An 18,522-nucleotide genomic window follows, 5' to 3' on the forward strand; every position below is an offset into this window, starting at 1 on the left:
GAAACTGGATCTCTCCCAGTCCCTGGCTAAAGCTTCAGGGAAACTTTAAGGATGTTTGGTCCCCAGCAGGCCCAATGGCATGTGAACAGGCCCTGGCAATCATCAACCAAACTTTCATTTATGGGTAATAGCCCCACTGTCTTGTGGATACCTCCGGGCTGTGAAGGCTGAGGGAATAAATCCTAACAAAATTCTGGAGCCCAAAGGCAGACTAAATATGTCATCTTCCTGGTAGTCTTTGCAAACAAGCTGGTGCCAACACTGTGCTTTGTATTCCTTTGAACTCAACTGTGGCGATCAAAAGGGGGACCCTGACATTTGGAGAGCCCAGGGTTTCCATACATTTTTCCCGGGTGTGCACCCTGGAGAGGACTATTCATTGCAAAGCATTAACACAATACAGGAGGCAGCACTCACATGTGATAAGCCCAATTTGTTTGGGATAGAGAACAGCTGCTTCAGGCTGTATCCGACGGTAGGAGAAACTATAACATCCCCATGGTTAGCCACCACCCACCTCAAGTAAAGTAGTCCCTGACTAGTAAAGTGCTGACCATTCCCCCCCCACCACACTCATGAACATAAGAACATAAACATAAGAAATAGGAGCAGAAGTAGGCCATCTGGCCCTTCGAGCCTGCCCCGCCATTCAATAAGATCATGGCTGATCTGTCGTGGCTCAGTTCCACATTCCCGCCCTCTCCCCATAACCCTTAATCCCCTCTCTTATCAAAAACCCATCAACCCGCGTCTTAAAAATATTTAGCGAGGCAGCCTCCACCACTTCAACCACTACTCCCCCTCCCACACACACACACACACACACACACACACACACACAGAGTCCTTGAGCTTCAGTGGGTGCTTGGGTTGGAATCCATTGCACCTGGCAAACAAATGAGAAGGAAAATTCCAACACTTCAGCTGGCAAACTGGAGCATCATGGCCATGTGCGTGGGGCTGGTTGATAATGCGTGCAAGACAGACGTGATTAATCTGGAACTTGATAGGCTGAACATTGACTTAGCCCCATCTGCAAGAGACCAGATCAAGAGAGCAGATCACAGGAAGAAAAACACCATTCGTTCGTCTGGCAGATGAAGAGTGCAGAAGTAACTTGTGAGCAAGATAGAGATTTTGCTGTAATGAACTCGCTACTCTCAATGATAGAACCCCTACAAATGGTTCAGAACATATTCCCTCAATCTGCCTCTCAACTCAACTCAGAGCCAGTTCACCTCACACTGTAACACAGTGCTCCACTAGAGCCAAAAGACAGGCTCCAGGAGGAGATTGACAATGCTGTCAGTCAGAACATCTTCATCCACTGGCATATTTCAATGTAATAGTATGAGGAATGAGCCTCCTGTCTTGGACGTCATGACCAGGCTAAGATAAATGAAAATGGACAGAGAATTTTTGAGCTTTGCTGCTGTCATGAGCTTTGTAATTTAGAACATCTTTCAGAACAAACTAGATGCTCTGGAGACATCCAAGGTGGCTCAGTAGTTGCACTGCTACCTCATAACTCCAGGGACCGAGGTTCGATTCCCAGCTTGGGTCACTGTCCATGAGAAGATTGCACATTCTCCACGTGTCGGTGTGGGTTTCCTCCGAGTGCTCTGGTGCCCTCCCACTGTCCAAAGATTGGCCTTGCTAAGTTGCTCCTTAGTAGACTAGCTAGGGTAAATGCATGGGATGTAATGAGGCGGGTAGAATTAGGGAACTTGCGGTGAAGGATCCTCTTGGGGAGAGTGATCATTGTATGGTGGAGTTTCTGGTGCAGATGGAGGAGGAGAAAGTGGGTTCCCGGACACGCGTCCTTTGTTTGAACAGAGGGGAGTACGGTAGGATGAGAGAAGAATTGGCGAATGTGGACTGGGGGAGCGCGTTGGAAGGTAGGTCTGCTGAGGAGCAGTGGAGGATCTTTAAGGAGATCTTTCTTGGTGCTCAGCAGAAATTTATTCCGATGGTCAAAAAGGACCGTAGGAGGAGAGGTAATAAGCCGTGGATAACGAAGGAGGTGAAGGAACGTGTTAAATTAAAAGCGGAGGCGTTTAGAGTAGCTAAGAGTAGTGGATGAGAAGAGGATTGGGAGAGGTTTAAATGTCAACAAAGATTGACAAAGAAGTTGATAAAGAAGGGTAGGAGAAACTATGAAGCTGGGCTAGTGCTTAATATAAAAAAGGATAGCAAGAGTTTTTATAAATATATAAAAAGGAAGCGGCTGGCTAGGGTGAATGTTGGTCCCTTAGAGGATGAGAGGGGGGACTTAGTGGTAGGGGATGGGGAAATGGCTGAGGTCTTGAATAACTTTTTTGTTTCGGTCTTCACGGAGGAGGACGTGAATAATTTGCCGGATGTTAGAGATGGAAAGGTGGTAGGACTGGAGGGTCTCAACGACATTATTGTTACTAGAGAGGTGGTGCTCGACAGACTGGAGGGGCTGATTGTGGACAAGTCCCCAGGACCGGATGGAATGCAACCGAGGGTTCTGAAAGAAATGGCGGACGTGATAGTGGATGCCTTGGTGGTTATTTTCCAGACGTCGCTGGATTCCGGGGAAGTGCCGGAAGATTGGAAAATGGCTAATGTTACGCCGTTGTTTAAGAAGGGTGCCAGGCAAAAGGCGGGGAATTATAGGCCTGTTAGTTTAACGTCTGTTGTAGGTAAAATGTTAGAATCTGTCATCAAGGAGGAAATAGCGAGGCATCTTGAGGGGAACTGCTTGATAGAGCGGACGCAGCACGGTTTCGTTAAAGGGAAGTCGTGTCTGACAAATTTACTGGAGTTCTATGGGGATGTGTCTAGGGCGGTGGATAGAGGAGAGCCGGTGGATGTGGTCTTTCTTGATTTTCAGAAGGCGTTTGACAAAGTACCTCACAAGAGGTTATTGCAGAAGGTAAGGGGGCATGGAGTTGGGGGTAGGGTGTTAGCGTGGATAGAGGACTGGTTGTCAAATAGGAGGCAGAGAGTGGGGGTCAATAGGTTCTATTCGGATTGGCGGATGGTGACTAGTGGAGTGCCCCAGGGGTCGGTGCTGGGGCCTCAGCTATTTACCATTTATATAGATGATCTGGAGGAGGGAACCGAGTGTAGGGTGTCGAAATTTGCTGATGACACCAAAATTGGTGGAAAGGCAAATTGTGCGGAGGGTGGTGAGAGTCTACAGAAGGATCTAGATAGGCTGGGCGAATGGGCCAGGAAATGGCAGATGGAATTTAATGTTGGCAAGTGCGAGGTGGTCCACTTTGGCAGGAATAATGGTAGGAAGGATTATTACTTACGTGGAGAAAAACTGCAGCAGGCGACGGTGCAGAGGGACCTCGGAGTCCTTGTGCATGAGTCGCAAAAACCCAGCTTGCAGGTGCAGCAGGTGGTCAGGAAGGCGAATGGGATGCTGGCCTTCATCGCGAGGGGGATTGAATATAAAAGTAGGGAGGTCTTGCTGCAGCTGTATAGGGCATTGGTGAGGCTGCAGCTGGAGTACTGTGTGCAGTTTTGGGCGCCGTACTTACGCGAGGATATTTTGGCCTTGGAGGGAGTGCAGAGGAGGTTTACTAGGCTGATGCCGGAGTTGAAGGGGTTGAGCTATGAGGAGAGGCTGAATAAATTAGGCTTGTACTCGTTAGAGTTTAGAAGAATGAGGGGAGATCTCATTGAGACTTATAAGATGATGAATGGGATGGATAGGATAGAGGTGGAGAGACTCTTCCCGCTCAGAAAGGATAGTAGGACTAGGGGGCACAGCCTCAAGATAAAGGGGGGTGCGGTTTAGAACGGAGTTGAGGAGGAACTTCTTCACTCAAAGGGTGGTGAATCTCTGGAATTCTCTGCCCGTTGAAGTGGTGGAGGCTACCTCGCTAAATATTTTTAAGACGCGGGTTGATGGGTTTTTGATAAGAGAGGGGATTAAGGGTTATGGGGAGAGGGCGGGAATGTGGAACTGAGCCAAGACAGATCAGCCATGATCTTATTGAATGGCGGGGCAGGCTCGAAGGGCTAGTTGGCCTACTCCTGCTCCTATTTCTTATGTTCTTATGATTATGGGATAGGGCCTGGGTGGGATTGTGGTTGGTGCAGAATCGATGGGCTGAATGGCCTCCTTCTGCACTGTAGGATTCTGTGATTCTATGTTCAGGGCATTGGCACCTGTGGATCTGATCATTTCCAGAGTCTGTGAACAGCGTTCTCAACACACACAGCTAGCACAATGTTGACCATGTTTGCTCCAGGATTTGAGTGCAACCCTCAATGTTTTCTCATTTAGAATGGAAATGCAGTCCTCATATCAACGTCAGCCTAACTGCCCTGATAAAAACACAGTTTCTCAACTTGACCATCAGGTGCTCTCCATCATCCCCACGTGATATGTAGAAGCAAAAATGGAACATACTTTGAAACATCATCTACAATACCACGTTGACACATGTGTAGCAAGAGCAGGAAAATGCTGACCAGTTTAAGGCTAACATCACTAAAACTAAGTGATCCAGTCTCATAAATTACAAGTGAGATCTGACTGTGAAGAAGTGGAATGAATTAAGAGCTGCCCAAAGTAAACTCCAGTAGACTGTTAGGCAGTGGGTCAATGAGTACTGATTATATCGTGCCAGAATATCCAGGTGTCCTTTGGCACAGAGAATACAAAGAGGTGCATGAAGATATCAAAATGGTAACAGACACATCAGTAAAGACAATGGCTCAATTGAAAACAAAGACAGGGAAGGTCATCATTGCCTTTTCTTTGTCGTTCAGGGATGTGGGTGTCGCTGGCAACATTTATTGCCCATACCTAACTGCCCTTGAACTGAGTGGCCTGTTAAGCCATTTCAGAGGGTAATAAGAGTCAAGCACATTTCTGTCTGTCTGAAGTCCAGAATTCTGTAGACCAGACCAGGTAAGGGCAGCAGATTTCCTTCCCTACAGGACATTAGTGAACCGGATGGGTTTTTATGACAATGGACAGTGTTTTCAAGATCATTATTGGACTTTTAATTCCACATTTTTTTCATTGAATTCAAATTTCATCATCTGCCATGGTGAAAATCTAACCCTGGACCCAGAGTATTACCCTGTGTCTCTGGATTACTGGTCCAGTGAGAATACCAGTATGCCAACAGCTCTGGAAAATCTCACCAAGGTATTCAACCATGTGAGAGAATGTGGTCTCATTAAACTGCCAGAGGAAACTGGCTGTTTGCCAAAGCTGTTCAATGTAACCCTCATTTTCCATGACAATATGATGGGTTGGTTTGCTATGACAGCACAAATTCAAACCCTTTGAGATCCGCCATGGGGTCAAACAGGGCTGTGTTCTGACATTGATACCCTGTGACATATTCTTCTCTGTTGCTGTCATTTGCCTTCATTTCATCTATCGAAGGTATCTACTGACATACCAGAACTAACAGAAAGTTGTTCTCCCTTGCTCGCCTGAGATAAAAACAAAGCTGCACCAAGTGCTTATCAGAGAGTTACTCTCTGCTGACAATGCCACACTAGCATTCCAAACTAAAGAACACATGAAATGACCAATAGACAGACTCTCTCATGCCTGAAAAGTGTTCGTTACGACCGTTAGAATCAGGAAGAAAAATGTCATGGTCCAGGATATTGTCATACTGCCATCTATCAGCACTGACAATGTGACGCTGGAGGTTGGTAATAGCTTCACATATCTAAGCTCCAAAATCACCAGTAATCTGTCACTTGATGCTGAAATCAACACACACAAAGCAAAAGGTACAGCTGTTATGACCAAGCTTAATAAGATATTGAGGACAACAGAAACATGACTGAGAACATTAAACTAGGGGTATACCAAGCCTGTATCCTTGGCACACTACTGTACAGTGGTGAGACCTGGACAACAGATGCCAGGCTGAAGAAAGGTTGAACAGCTCCAATCTTCACTAATCAGCCATATCTTTAGCATCTCTTGGCAACACAAAGTTACTAACTAAGAGGTTCTGGAGCATGCTAATTTCTTCAGTATACATACATTTCTAAACCAATGGTATCTGCACTGGCCTTGCCACAATCTTTTGATGGATGGCAGCCATATTCATATAATCATAGAATTTTATGGTACAGAAGGAGGCCATTCAGCCCATCGAGTCAACATTGACAACAATCCCACCCAGGTCCTATTCCCTAAACCCCACATATTTACCCTGCTAATCCCCTAACAGTAGGGTCAATTTAGCATGGCCAATCAACCTAACCTGCACATCTTTGACTGTGGGAGGGAACTGCAGCACCCAGAGGAAACCCACGCAGACACACAGGGAATGTACAAACTCCACACAGACAGTGACCTGAGGCCAGAATTGAGCCTAGGTCCCTGGTGCTGTGAGGCAGTAGTGCTAACCACTGTACCACTGTGCCCCCTGATGCCTTCTATTCCTAATGACATCCTCGGCATCCAAACCACCACTACAAGGATTGCTGCAAGCGAGATATGAAGATGGCGGACATTGACACTAACAACTGGGAGACAGTCGTTGATGGCCATGACCACTGGAGATTGACTGTTTCGAAGGGCATTGGAAGAGGTGAGCAGAAACGAAAAGCTGACATTTCTAAGAGAACCCAGAGGGCAGCATGGTGGCACAGTGGTTAGCACTGCTGCCTCACAGCACCAGGGACCTAGGCTCAATTTTGGCCTCAGATCACTGTCTGTGTGGAGTTTGTACATTCTCCCCGTGTCTACATGGGTTTCCTCCAGGTGCTCCGGTTTCCTCCCACAGTCCAAAGGTGTGCAGGTTAGGTTGATTGGCCACGTTAAATTGCCCCTATGTTTCAGGGAAATTAGCTTGGTAAATACGTGGGAACACAGGGATAGGGCCTGGGTGGGATTGTGGTTGGTGAAGACTTGGTGAGCTGAATGGCTTCTTCTGCACTGTTGGGATTCTATGATTCTATGATTTCAGTGAATCTTACTTCCTCTCAGCCACTGTCTTTTTCTGCAGCAAATGTGATAGAAATTGCCTTGCCAGAGGGGGGGTTACTGAGCCACATCAGACAGTACTTAACATAAAGTTGACCATCATGGCACAGAACATCACCTCACAACACAGCAGGATGCCATTCATAATTAGTTGTACTGAATATGAAACAAATTTTATCAGATACTTAGAGGTATAGATGAAGTAAAGGACCTTGAAGTGATTTTTCACAGATCCATGAAGGTAGCAGGACAGCTTGATAAGGTGGTTAAGAAGGAATAAGATCATAAGCTTTAAGCGCAGATTTAAGCCATTTGGCCCATCGAGTCTGCTCTGCCATTCAATTATAGCCAATATGACTCTCATCCCCATTTTCCTTCCTGCTCCCTGTAACCCTTGATCCCCTATTGATCAAGAACCTATCTATCTCTGTCTTAAAGACGCTCAATGACCTGCCCTCCACAGCCGGCTGTGGCAATGTGTTCCACAGATTCGCCACCCTTTGCCTGAAGAGGGTGGTGTCCATCATGTCCGTCACAGCTGGCACACACCCAGAAAAGTATTGGTAGAAACTGCAGATACACTTGCTTCCCCAAACAATGCTGCCCAAGTGCGTCTCTGACTCTTTTCCTTTGTACAGAGCTGTGAAATGGTGGGGGAAGAGGCCTTCATTGTCTTTGTGGTCAGCAGGACCAGCAGCATGCTTTTCACTGCAGGTTGCATTTTCCTTTTGTGGTAGCTGTCCAGAATTATTAACAAGTTGGTCACCAATCGAGTAGGATTTCAAATAATCACTCCATACAGGAACATGAGAAAATGGGAGCAGGGCTCGACATTGGAGCCCCCTTGAGCTTGCTACACTGTTCAACAAGGTCGTAGCCGAAGGTTTACAATTCCAATTTCTCACCCAATCTCCATATTCCTTAATTCCATAGCTCTGTGACTGAACATCCTCAACTCCCTTCCAAAGATTCACAACCTCGCGAATGAAGGAATTTCTCACCAGTCCTGAACGGCCAATCCATTACCCCAACACCCTGATTCTAGCCGCTCCGGCCAGGAGAAACAGCCTCTCAGCATGTACCCTGCTAACCTTTCGCAACCCAAGTAGTAAGAAAATATGAACAACAACTTTTATTGAACTTGGAACTAAATTTCATTATCTCTAGAACTGGCCACATTCCGGCAAAATTCTTAAATGCTTTACTCAGTATATCCAGGAGATGGGAAAACTGAATGCTGGAAAACTATAATGCTGGCTTGGATCTAAGTTACACATATTTAATAAATATATTTCTACTCTGGGTACAACTTGCGTACAACCTCCAGCACCTATCCATGGAACAAGAAGCAACCATAATATCATAATGGATTCACAAAAGTAGGACTGGCGAAATAAGTATGGTTTAAATAGTAATTTAAAAATGATATGCAAACTTTTCTTTACATAACAATATGGAATCCTTTTATTTACTGGTCAAGGTATAGAATATAAGAGCAGGGAAGTTGTACTGGAACAGCGTAAATCAATAGTTAGGCTACAACTTGAGTACCATGTGCAGTTCTGATCACCTCATTACGTGAAAGGATGTAGTTACATTAGTGAAGGTACAGAACAGATTCACAAGGATATTATAAAAACAGAAAATGCTGGATAGTCGGCAGCATCTGTGGAGAGAGAAACATTTTGAGTCCATATGACCTTTCTACGAGAATGTTGCCAGGATTGCAAAATTGTGGCTATGAGGAGAGATTGGAACAGCTGGAGCTGTTTTCCTCAGAGGCTGAGGGACATTTCATTCAGAGGTAGATAATTGTGAGGAGCCTGGATAGGATGGATTGGAAGGGCTGATTTTTCTTAACAGCGGGGTCGGTGACCAGGGGACACAGATATAAAGTGATTAGTAGAAAGATTAAAGGAGAGAAGAAGAAACCTCACTAACCAAAAGGGTAGTAGAGGCAGAAACCCTCACTTCATTTCAAAGATCTCTGGATATGTTCACCCCGGATGTTCTCTCTTCCACCAGGAAAAAGATACCAAAGTATGAGATCACATACCGACTAAATCAAGAACAGCTTCTTCCCTGCTGCCGTCAGAGTTTTGAATAGACCTACCAGACATTAAGTCGATCTTCCTCTACACCCTAGCTTTGACTGTAATTCTACATTCTGCACTCTCTCTTTTCCTTCTCTACATACAGTATGCTTTGTGTATATAGCACGCAAGAAACAAAACTTTTCACTGTATACTAATACATTTAATAATAATAAATCAAATCAAATCAAATCAAAACCTAGCAGGACGTAAGAAATAAATAGGAGCAGGAGTAGGCCATCTAGCCCTTTGAGCCTGCCCTGCCATTCAATAAGATCATGGCTGATCTGTCGTGGCTCAGTTCCACATTCCCGCCCTCTCCCCATAACCCTTAATCCCCTCTCTTATCAAAAACCCATCAACCCGCGTCTTAAAAATATTTAGCGAGGTAGCCTCCACCACTTCAACGGGCAGAGAATTCCAGAGATTCACCACCCTTTGAGTGAAGAAGTTCCTCCTCAACTCCGTTCTAAACCGCCTCCCCTTTATCTTGAGGCTGTGCCCCCTAGTCCTACTGTCCTTTCTGAGCGGGAAGAGTCTCTCCACCTCTATCCTATCCATCCCATTCATCATCTTATATGACTATGAAGCAAATGCTGGAAAGTGAGATTGGGCTGTGTGGCTTATTTCCCGGCTGGCACAGACACGATGGGCCAAGTGGCTTCTTTCTGTGTCATAAACCTTTTGTGATTTCGTTGATTCTAAAATCCTCCCACTGCTCCGTCATTATTCTAGAGCTTTGGAGCAAACTAGGCTCCTCCATTCCTAAATGATAATCTATGCTGACTCATTTCATCTACTCGTTCCCATCTACAATTCTTGTACCAAATGTGCAGACTTCTTCATCTCAAAGTTCAGCTCCATTCTCAACTAGCACAGAACTCTCAACCCCATCCTCTGTAAAATTTGGAATTGTGTTATCAGTAACTATGTCCACACATACCTTTCCCTCGCTCCCCCTTTGACTCATTCATTCCACTTTCTATTCTGTCTAAGCATCAGAACTACCACTATCAAAATCAATAAATGTTCTGGGATTCCTTCTCAGCCTCTTTGACCTCCCCACTACATTCTAGCGTAGTCCACTATTCTGTCCACCTTCATCATTTATCCTTTAACTATTATAGCCTGATTAAAGTTTGTTAAATTTGTGGTTAAACCACAGCTGGAGTATCGGGAGCCCTATTGAACTTCATTTTATAGAAAAGAATATAGAGATACTGAAGAAGATGCAAAAAATGGTTCAGCAAATACTATCAGACGTGAGAGATTATTCTATCAGGAAAGGTCAGATAGGCTTTCATCTAGAAAGTACCTGATAGAGGCCTTTAATGTTAGAAAGTGGTTTGTTAGGGTAGCTGTAGGGAAGCTGTTTCTACTTGTAGGTGAGACCAAATCTAGGGGCTATATCTGTAAGACAGTCACTAATAAAATCAACAGAGAATTCATGGAAATTTCTTTCCCCAGAGAGTTGTTAGAATGTGTAACTCGACGCCATGAGGAATAATGGGAGTGAATATCCTGGATGCATTTAAGGGAAGCTAGATAAGCAGATGAGGGATAAAGGAATCGAAGATTATGTTGAAGGGATTAGATGAACAAGGAGACTCATGTGGAGCATGAAGACTGTGGATAAGTCTGTCAGGTTAAATTTCTATGCCATTAATTCATTGCAATGCTTCGTAAGAAAAATAAGTGAGGCTTGCATTTATACAGTTTCTCTTATAAACTCAGGATGTCCCAAAGTGTTTTATAATCAATGAAATGCTTTTGAAATGTATTCACAATTAATGTAAGCAATGCAGCAGCCAATTTGTATGTAGCAAACCAACATCAAGGTGATAATAAACAGAATCTGTTCTTTGTGATGTTTGGGATAAATATTGGTCAAGAGATGAGGATAATCCCTGGCTCTTCTTCACAATTGTTGCATGAGATCTTTTCAATCAACCTGAGAACGCAAAAGGCTCACTGGTTTAACGTCCCATCAGAGAGGCAGCTTGCAGAATTTTACCATCCCGCCTGGCATGGAATCATAGCAGGCGGGACGAGAAATTTGGCAGATGATTTAAAGGTTCAGTGATCTTGCAGGAATTTCCAGTCTTCATAGAAATAATAGAAACCCTACAGTACAGAGAGAGGCCATTCAGCCCATCGAGTCTACACCAAACCACAATCCCACCCAGGCCCAACCCCCATATCCCTACATATTTTACCAACTAATCCCTCTAACCTACACATCTCAGGACACTAAGGGGCAATTGTAAGCATGGCCAATCAACCTAACCCGCACATCTTTGGACTGTGGGAGGAAACCAGGGCACCCGGATGAAACCCACACAGACAGAAGAAGGTGCAAACTCCACACAGACTGTGACCCATGCCGGGAATCAAACCCAGGTCCCTGGCACTGTGAAGCAGCAGTGCTCACCACTGAGTTACCATGCCACCCGTCTTGGGGCATGAGTGGCCAGAAAAGTCCACCCAGTTTCTCTGACAATGCAGCACTCCGTCAGTACTACACTGCAGCGCCAGCCTAGATTGTTGCACTAGAGTGGAATCATAATCCACAACCTGTTGTTGGAGAGAGAAGAGTGCTACCAACTGAAACCACTGTGTCAATCAATGGGTTGGACTTGCAGCAAGACTCTCAGCTATGAGTCTATTTAACAGCAAAGGCGTTTTACAAAGCAAAATTTATTTAGCCATAAACCATTGCAAAGAGTTAACAGGGCTATTTGAAAGAGTCTCCACAAACTACTGCAAACAGAACTCATGACTGAATCAGATGGATTATATCTCCTGGTAAAAGACGGGTGATTTTTCCAGCAAGTGAGAATAGTTACATAAATGGCAGGAAGGTTATTACATAAAAATGATAATATTAATTCTAGTCACTTACAGCAGTACCTGAACTTGGTGTGATTGACAGGAGAATTCCTCAATCATTTCTTTTCTGACTAGGAAGAGTGGTGTCCATTATATCATAGAATAGAATCCCTACAGTGCAAAAGGAGGACATTCGGCCCTCAAGTCTGCATTGACAACAATCCCACCCAGGCCCTATCCCCATAACCCCACATATTTACCCTACCAATCCCCTTGACACTTTACCATGGCCAATCCACCTAACCTGCACGTCTTTGGAATGTGGGAGAAAACCAGTGCACCCGGAGAAAACCCATGCAGACACAAGGAGAATGTGCAAACTCCACACAAATAGTTTCCTAGGGCTAGAATTAAACCCTAGCACCATGAGGCATCAGTGCTAACCAGTCTGCCACTGTGCCACCCTTGCGACATGCCACAGTGGTGAACAATTGCTTGATATCTTCAAATGAAATATCTCCCTTTATTATCTGAATAGATGTGTAAAGCAAAATTTAAAAAGTAGAGAACTTAATATAGCCAAGTAAAGTATTGTATAATTTTACAAAGCCTAATGGTAATCAGCATCAACCATTTAAAAGATTGTGCTAATATGTTATATTTGTTTAGTAATTTCTATTTTTCTTTTCCTAGTTTTTTCCCGCCTATAAGCCTGCTGGAAAGAAACGGCCCACTCGTTTCACATATTGAAAGCGATTATGAAGTCTCTACTAGAAGCTCTCTCGGATACGACTTTCCGAACAATCACCACCGATCTCCTTTACATTGCTTCCAATGAAGTGCAGTACGATGACACTAAGATAGACCTCAACATGACAAAACTGGGTTATGTCACTCAGAACCTGCACTCCCCCCTGGGGAAAGGCAGCGCTTATCTGGAGAAAATGACAGCAGGAGAGGAACTTTTGTCCAATGCCAACCTTTATGAATCAATGAATGCCTCTAATTACCTGTACAACCAATCCCTTGGGAATGATGAATCGACGATAACGTGCGGAGAAAATTTCATGGACATGGAATGCTTTATGATTCTAACTCCCAGCCAACAGATGGCCATCGCTGTATTGGCTTTGACTTTGGGGACATTCACTGTGCTGGAGAATGTATTGATTCTATGTGTTATAATCCGATCTCGCAGTCTCAGATACAAGCCGTCTTACCACTTTATAGGCAGCCTGGCAGTGGCAGACCTCCTGGGCAGTGTGATCTTTGTGTACAGTTTTGTGGACTTCCATGTATTTCAGAGGAAGGACAGCCCCAATGTCTTCCTGTTCAAACTAGGTGGCGTCACAGCCTCCTTCACAGCTTCAGTGGGCAGCCTCTTCCTGACAGCCATCGACCGATACATCTCCATACACAAGCCCCTTGCCTACAAGAGGATTGTCACACGGCCCAAGGCGGTCATTGCTTTTACGGTGATGTGGACCATATCCATTATAATTGCCGTGCTGCCTCTGCTGGGCTGGAATTGTAAAAAGCTGAACTCTGTCTGCTCGGACATCTTTCCTCTCATTGATGAGACTTATTTAATGTTCTGGATTGGTGTCACCAGCGTTCTGCTGCTTTTCATCATTTACGCCTATGTGTACATTCTGTGGAAGGCACATGTTCATGCTGTCCGCATGATCCAGCGTGGCACCCAGAAGAGTATCATTGTGCAGGTGACTGAGGGAGGCAAAGTGCAAACTGTTCGCCTTGATCAAACACGCATGGACATCCGACTGGCCAAAACACTGGTCCTCATTCTTGTGGTCCTCATCATCTGCTGGGGTCCTCTTATGGCCATCATGGTGTACGACGTCTTTGGGAAAATAAACAAGCTTGTAAAGACGATCTTCGCCTTTTGCAGTATGCTGTGCTTACTCAACTCCACAGTCAATCCCATTATCTACGCCCTGAGGAGCAAAGATCTGAGGCATGCTTTCCGCAGCATGTTCTGCTCCTGCAAGGGGGCATCAGCTCAGCCACTGGAAAACAGCCTGGAGTCAGACTGCCAACAGAAACAGGGCAACCACCCTGGCACCATGCAAACAGCTGCCAGGACCTGCATCAAAAGCACTGTAAAAGTAGCCCAAGTGGCCATCTCAGTCTCCACTGAGACCTCAGCTGAGGCCGTCTGAGTGTGAGAATCTGATGGTTCACACTGACAGTGGTTAAATCGCATCCCTCTAAAGATCATTTCCAAAAAACTTAGGCAGCACTTCTAACATTTTGCCACGACATCACTCGCACTAGCTTTGGATATACAGCAAAGCCAATTTAGGAACCGCACCCATCCAACAGGATCATGCACGTCAAGCTAGAACCAAGCTTTTGATTGATAACTTGGTTTACATCGTTAAGAGTGAAAGAGAAATATGTATGGGAATATCGCAGGTCCCACTCAAAAGCCATTCTCAAGGACAATCCCTAAGCCATCTGGAAATGAGGGTGCCCTTTTAAGAATGTCAGAGAAGTTAATGTCTGTTACATGTACAATAACCATACAGGTACTTCTAGGACGTTCAAGGCAACTCATTCTGTACTTCATGAATGATGCTACCTTTGTGTTGCTGTTTCTCCACCCTAGTCCTGGTGATGTATTTGGCTGGTTTGCTCATATTTAGATAGGACTGGACCAAATTTTGACCAAGCCCGTAGCTTCCTAATTGCAACTGGTCAGAACAACGCGACATATGAGAACACATAACCACATAATGGGCGATTGTACAGGCTGATCATAAGAGCCAACTGATTTATTGGCTCATTCTTGATATGATCAGTAATGCATCCCCTGTTGGGTTAATATCTAAATTTACAAATTAATGATCTGCTAATTAAAAATGAAATAATTTATTCATCGTCTACCAGCGGTTAAGCTTAACTTTTTATTCTTTCTTGGTCATGTGGCAGATAGTGACCTGATTGATCTCCTTTTAACACGCAACAGTGATTGTTGTGGGTGTTTAGAAGAATACGCAAGTTTTACATATAATGTGACATAACCCTAATTGCCAGCTCCATTATCTTTTGAATATTGGATTAAACAGCTGAGAAAAAAAATCCAGCATTGTCATTGGGCCAGTTAGTAAAGCAATTCTCTTCTTACTGATTGATGCAGATTGATTTGTAATCTGAACACAGATGTCTTGATTTTGGAAATAAAGGTGTTCAATCTGACATTAATCAGTTAAATTAATTAGGAGCAATTAAAAAGTAAAGACAAGTACAATTATTTAATATTTTAGTAATGCTTATCAAAATATGCTAGTGGTGGTTAAATTTGACCTTTCTCTCTAAGCGTGGTTGTTGATTGGAATAATTACTCAGGTAGTTTTGAATTCAGAGGCACAAATCTTTGTTAAAGCTCCCTGAAGATGCATTTTTCAAAATATTATTGCACAGATGGGCTGAGAAATTGAGCTCATTTGTGTTTGCTTTTGGGGTACCATGTGAGCTCTTATGGCTCCAAGTTGGTGTCCACAACATCTGTGGATACCTGTGAGATGAATTAAGTACTCGATGCAGGCAGCAAACATCACCAGAAGCAGGAAGATCCCAATGTCAAACAGCGTGCAATGCTGATTTGATGCCAGCAATTTTGAAGTTCAAGGCTCCAGCTAAAACCTTCTCATAACCTTACACATCTAAACACATGTCCAGAAGCAGGAAGGATCTGTCTCCGCCCTGGACCCCTCCCCCAACCACCTGCACTATTTAATTGAATTCATCAACTACTTACAGGTTAGCTGCTGTTTCATCTCTTCTGGTTGTTGCTATGATTATATAAGCATTCAGTATTTTCTAGAACTGTTTCAATTTACAAAAGGCTATGGGGAGTGGTGTGGCAGATGGAGATGGATTTTTGCTGACTTCAAGGTGTCTGCACAAAAAGATTTGTGTGTACTTGTAGGCATTCTCCTTGGAACACAACGTGACTTGGAGAGTGAGGAGAAACCACGTAGAGCAGGGCAAGCTGCTGGAAGAGGGAGGAGGAGGCGGGTTCTCAACAGGAGGCCATATCCAGCCAGAGTATTCAGAGAACAATTCTTCTACCTGAACCTCAGCAAGGAACAGTGTGTTTATGTGATATCTACTTCAGTAAGAGTGTTCCTATTGAAATCTGCCACCTGTTGCAATTTTTTACCAGACAAACATGGCATCGTAAGAGTCTGTGAGATTGACTATGGTAATGACCTTTTATATGCCTACCTCCTTCTAGGCTGGGGTTTGGAGATTTGCAACACCTCCCAGTTTATAATTCATTGTTACACAAGGGAGATCCCTGAGACTCTGTTTGCAAAGAGAGCTAAATACATTTTATTGTATCTTGCCACAGAGAAACAGGTAGGGTGAGAACAAGGGCGGCACTGCTACCTCACAGCACCAGGGACCCAGATTCAAATCCAGCCTTGGGTGCCAGTCTGTGTGGAGTTTGCCCATTCTCCCTGTGTCTGCATGGGTTTCCATTCTCCCTGTGTCTGCATGGGTTTCCATTCTCCTGTGTCTGCGTGGGTTTCCTCCGGGTGCTCTGGTTTCCTCCAGCAGTCCAAAGATTAGGTGGGTTGCCCATGCTGAATTGCCCCTTTGTGTTGAGGGGAGTAGCAAGGTAAATACTTGGGGATTAAGGGGATTGAGCCTCAGTGGGATTGTTGTCGGTGCAGGCTTGATGGACCGAATGGCCTCTTCTGTGCTATAGAATTTCTAAGATTTATAACATGTCTTCACTAGGATTTCAGGCTTCTTCATGGTGCAGGGTGCCATTGACATCGCATTGTTGGCACTGCAAGACAACTCTGTCCTATACTGAAACTGAAAAGAGATTCCACATCCTTAACATCCAGTTGTTGAGAGACAGTGGGAACAAATTATGTAGGGCAATGCCCAGTACCATGGTAGCAGTCACAATGCCATCATTTTGCAGCAATATGCTGTGCCAGCTGCATTTGAACAGCAAACCAAAGGGTGGCTGTTGGTCAATAAGAGCAATCTACTGACCAGATGTCTAATGGCTCCAGTGAGTGACCCACAAACACATCTGCAGCATGCATATAATAAAACCCCTGCTGCCATACGTAATGTGACTGAGCAGACCATTTGGGTGCTTCTGCTGCCTGGATAGCTCTGAATGAACCTTGTAGTATTTGACAGCACAGGTAAAGGCATGTAGTGGTCTGCTGCACTCTGTATAACTATGCCATTATGAGAGCACAGCCCATGCCACCAGTTAAATGGCAAGCAATTGAAGAACAGGAGGGGAGGGAAGAGGAGAGGAGGAGGCAACCTATCTCTTTCTGCCTGGATTAGCCATGGAGAACTCATCTGTTGCGACACCAGTAATCACTTTCCACCGACCGTATCACCACACCCTACCTTTGTCACTGTCACATGGACAAAATCTAAACATGTCGAGAACAATATAAAATATACACCCCAAACCAAAGTTAAAAATGGTATCATGCCTTGCAGCTTACAAAAGTTGACATATCCGCCTTCTGCATTCCCTTATTGTCAGTTTTCTGTGTGCCTCTGCTGTCCTAGTATTGACTGCAACTTCTCACTGTGGACAGCAGCAGTCTGGGCTGGCTGACCAATGGACAACAGCAAGGGCACAGGTGGAGTGGCAAAAGTGCAAAGGCTACTGCAGTCCTTCTGAGGGAGGGATTGTGCTCTAAAGAGTCACTCTAGGGGGAGGTGAAAAGTCAGTAAACCTAGTAATCAGTTAGAGGGCAGGTTACTGCATTGCCCTGACACTTTGCAAGCTGCTTAGGACACTCTGATCCAGAACCATGGAGTTGAGCTTGTGAATGTTCCTGGCAACAGTCTGATCTTGTAAGACAGCAGCTTCAGGCTTAGATTTTGGGTGGTTGCTCCTTGTGTTGCAATGGAAGCCATGATATCAACTATAAGAATCTGCATTTTGCTTGGATCATAAATTGTGCAAAAAGACCTGGCCACCACCTCCGTGCTGGGAATTATGGGTTCCAATCACTGTGCAAAGCCCTGTTCCAAATCAGTGCTGGATTCCTCCATATTCCTTGGCATTAACTTCAGGCTTTCCAGCAAACTTCCCAGTACTTCAAGCATTTTGTTGACATACCAATCAGTCGACTTCTGTAAGCGGTCCACTGAAGTCCTCTGTCACAGAACCAATGTTTGGCTTTTCCCTCATCTGAGCTAGCACTGTGCTATCCTTTCCCCCCTGACCTGGCTGCAGCCCCTCATGCTCAGTGTCGCAACATCGACAAATCGCACTCCATGTCCTCCTCAAAGATAAGAACTGTGCCAATGTTTGAGCTGGTGATTGCGAGTGTGAAAGAAAGGGACGGTGTGTTTTCACTCTCCACTGCCTGGTCAGGTTGCAGTTCTTGGGTATCTGAAAAGACAAAAGCACAAGGAAAAGGTTGTGGTATTTGGGTGGGGGGGGGGGGGGGGGGGGAGGTTGGTGGTGGGGGGGGTGCAAGGCGGGGAGTTGAAGGTTCATGTTTATTCAATCTGCAGCCTGTACATCAGAAGAGATTGTGAGATGCTGGGAAAGAGGGATTTGAGAAGGAAACTCTGCAGATGCTGTCACCTTCAGTGATTTTGGCCTCACTGCTGGCCACACCC

The 18,522-nt window shown here is 44.8% G+C and overlaps 1 protein-coding gene across 3 annotated transcripts in view; it reads left to right on the forward strand.

Moving 5' to 3' along the window:
- Positions 1-16,382, forward strand: part of cnr1 (cannabinoid receptor 1) — a 37,046-nt gene extending 20,664 nt beyond the window's left edge. For all 3 annotated transcript variants that reach the window (XM_080192780.1, XM_080192781.1, XM_080192779.1), the window contains one exon: positions 12,568-16,382. In XM_080192780.1, the coding sequence (XP_080048906.1) occupies positions 12,633-14,054 (1,422 nt within the window). In that variant the 5' untranslated portion in view covers positions 12,568-12,632 and the 3' untranslated portion in view covers positions 14,055-16,382. The remainder of the gene's footprint in view (positions 1-12,567) is intronic.
- Positions 16,383-18,522: the final 2,140 nt, after the last annotated feature.

The sequence above is a fragment of the Carcharhinus amblyrhynchos genome, chromosome 7 (genome assembly GCF_965287045.1).
Source record: "Carcharhinus amblyrhynchos chromosome 7, sCarAmb.v2.hapA, whole genome shotgun sequence".
Lineage (NCBI taxonomy): Eukaryota > Metazoa > Chordata > Chondrichthyes > Carcharhiniformes > Carcharhinidae > Carcharhinus > Carcharhinus amblyrhynchos.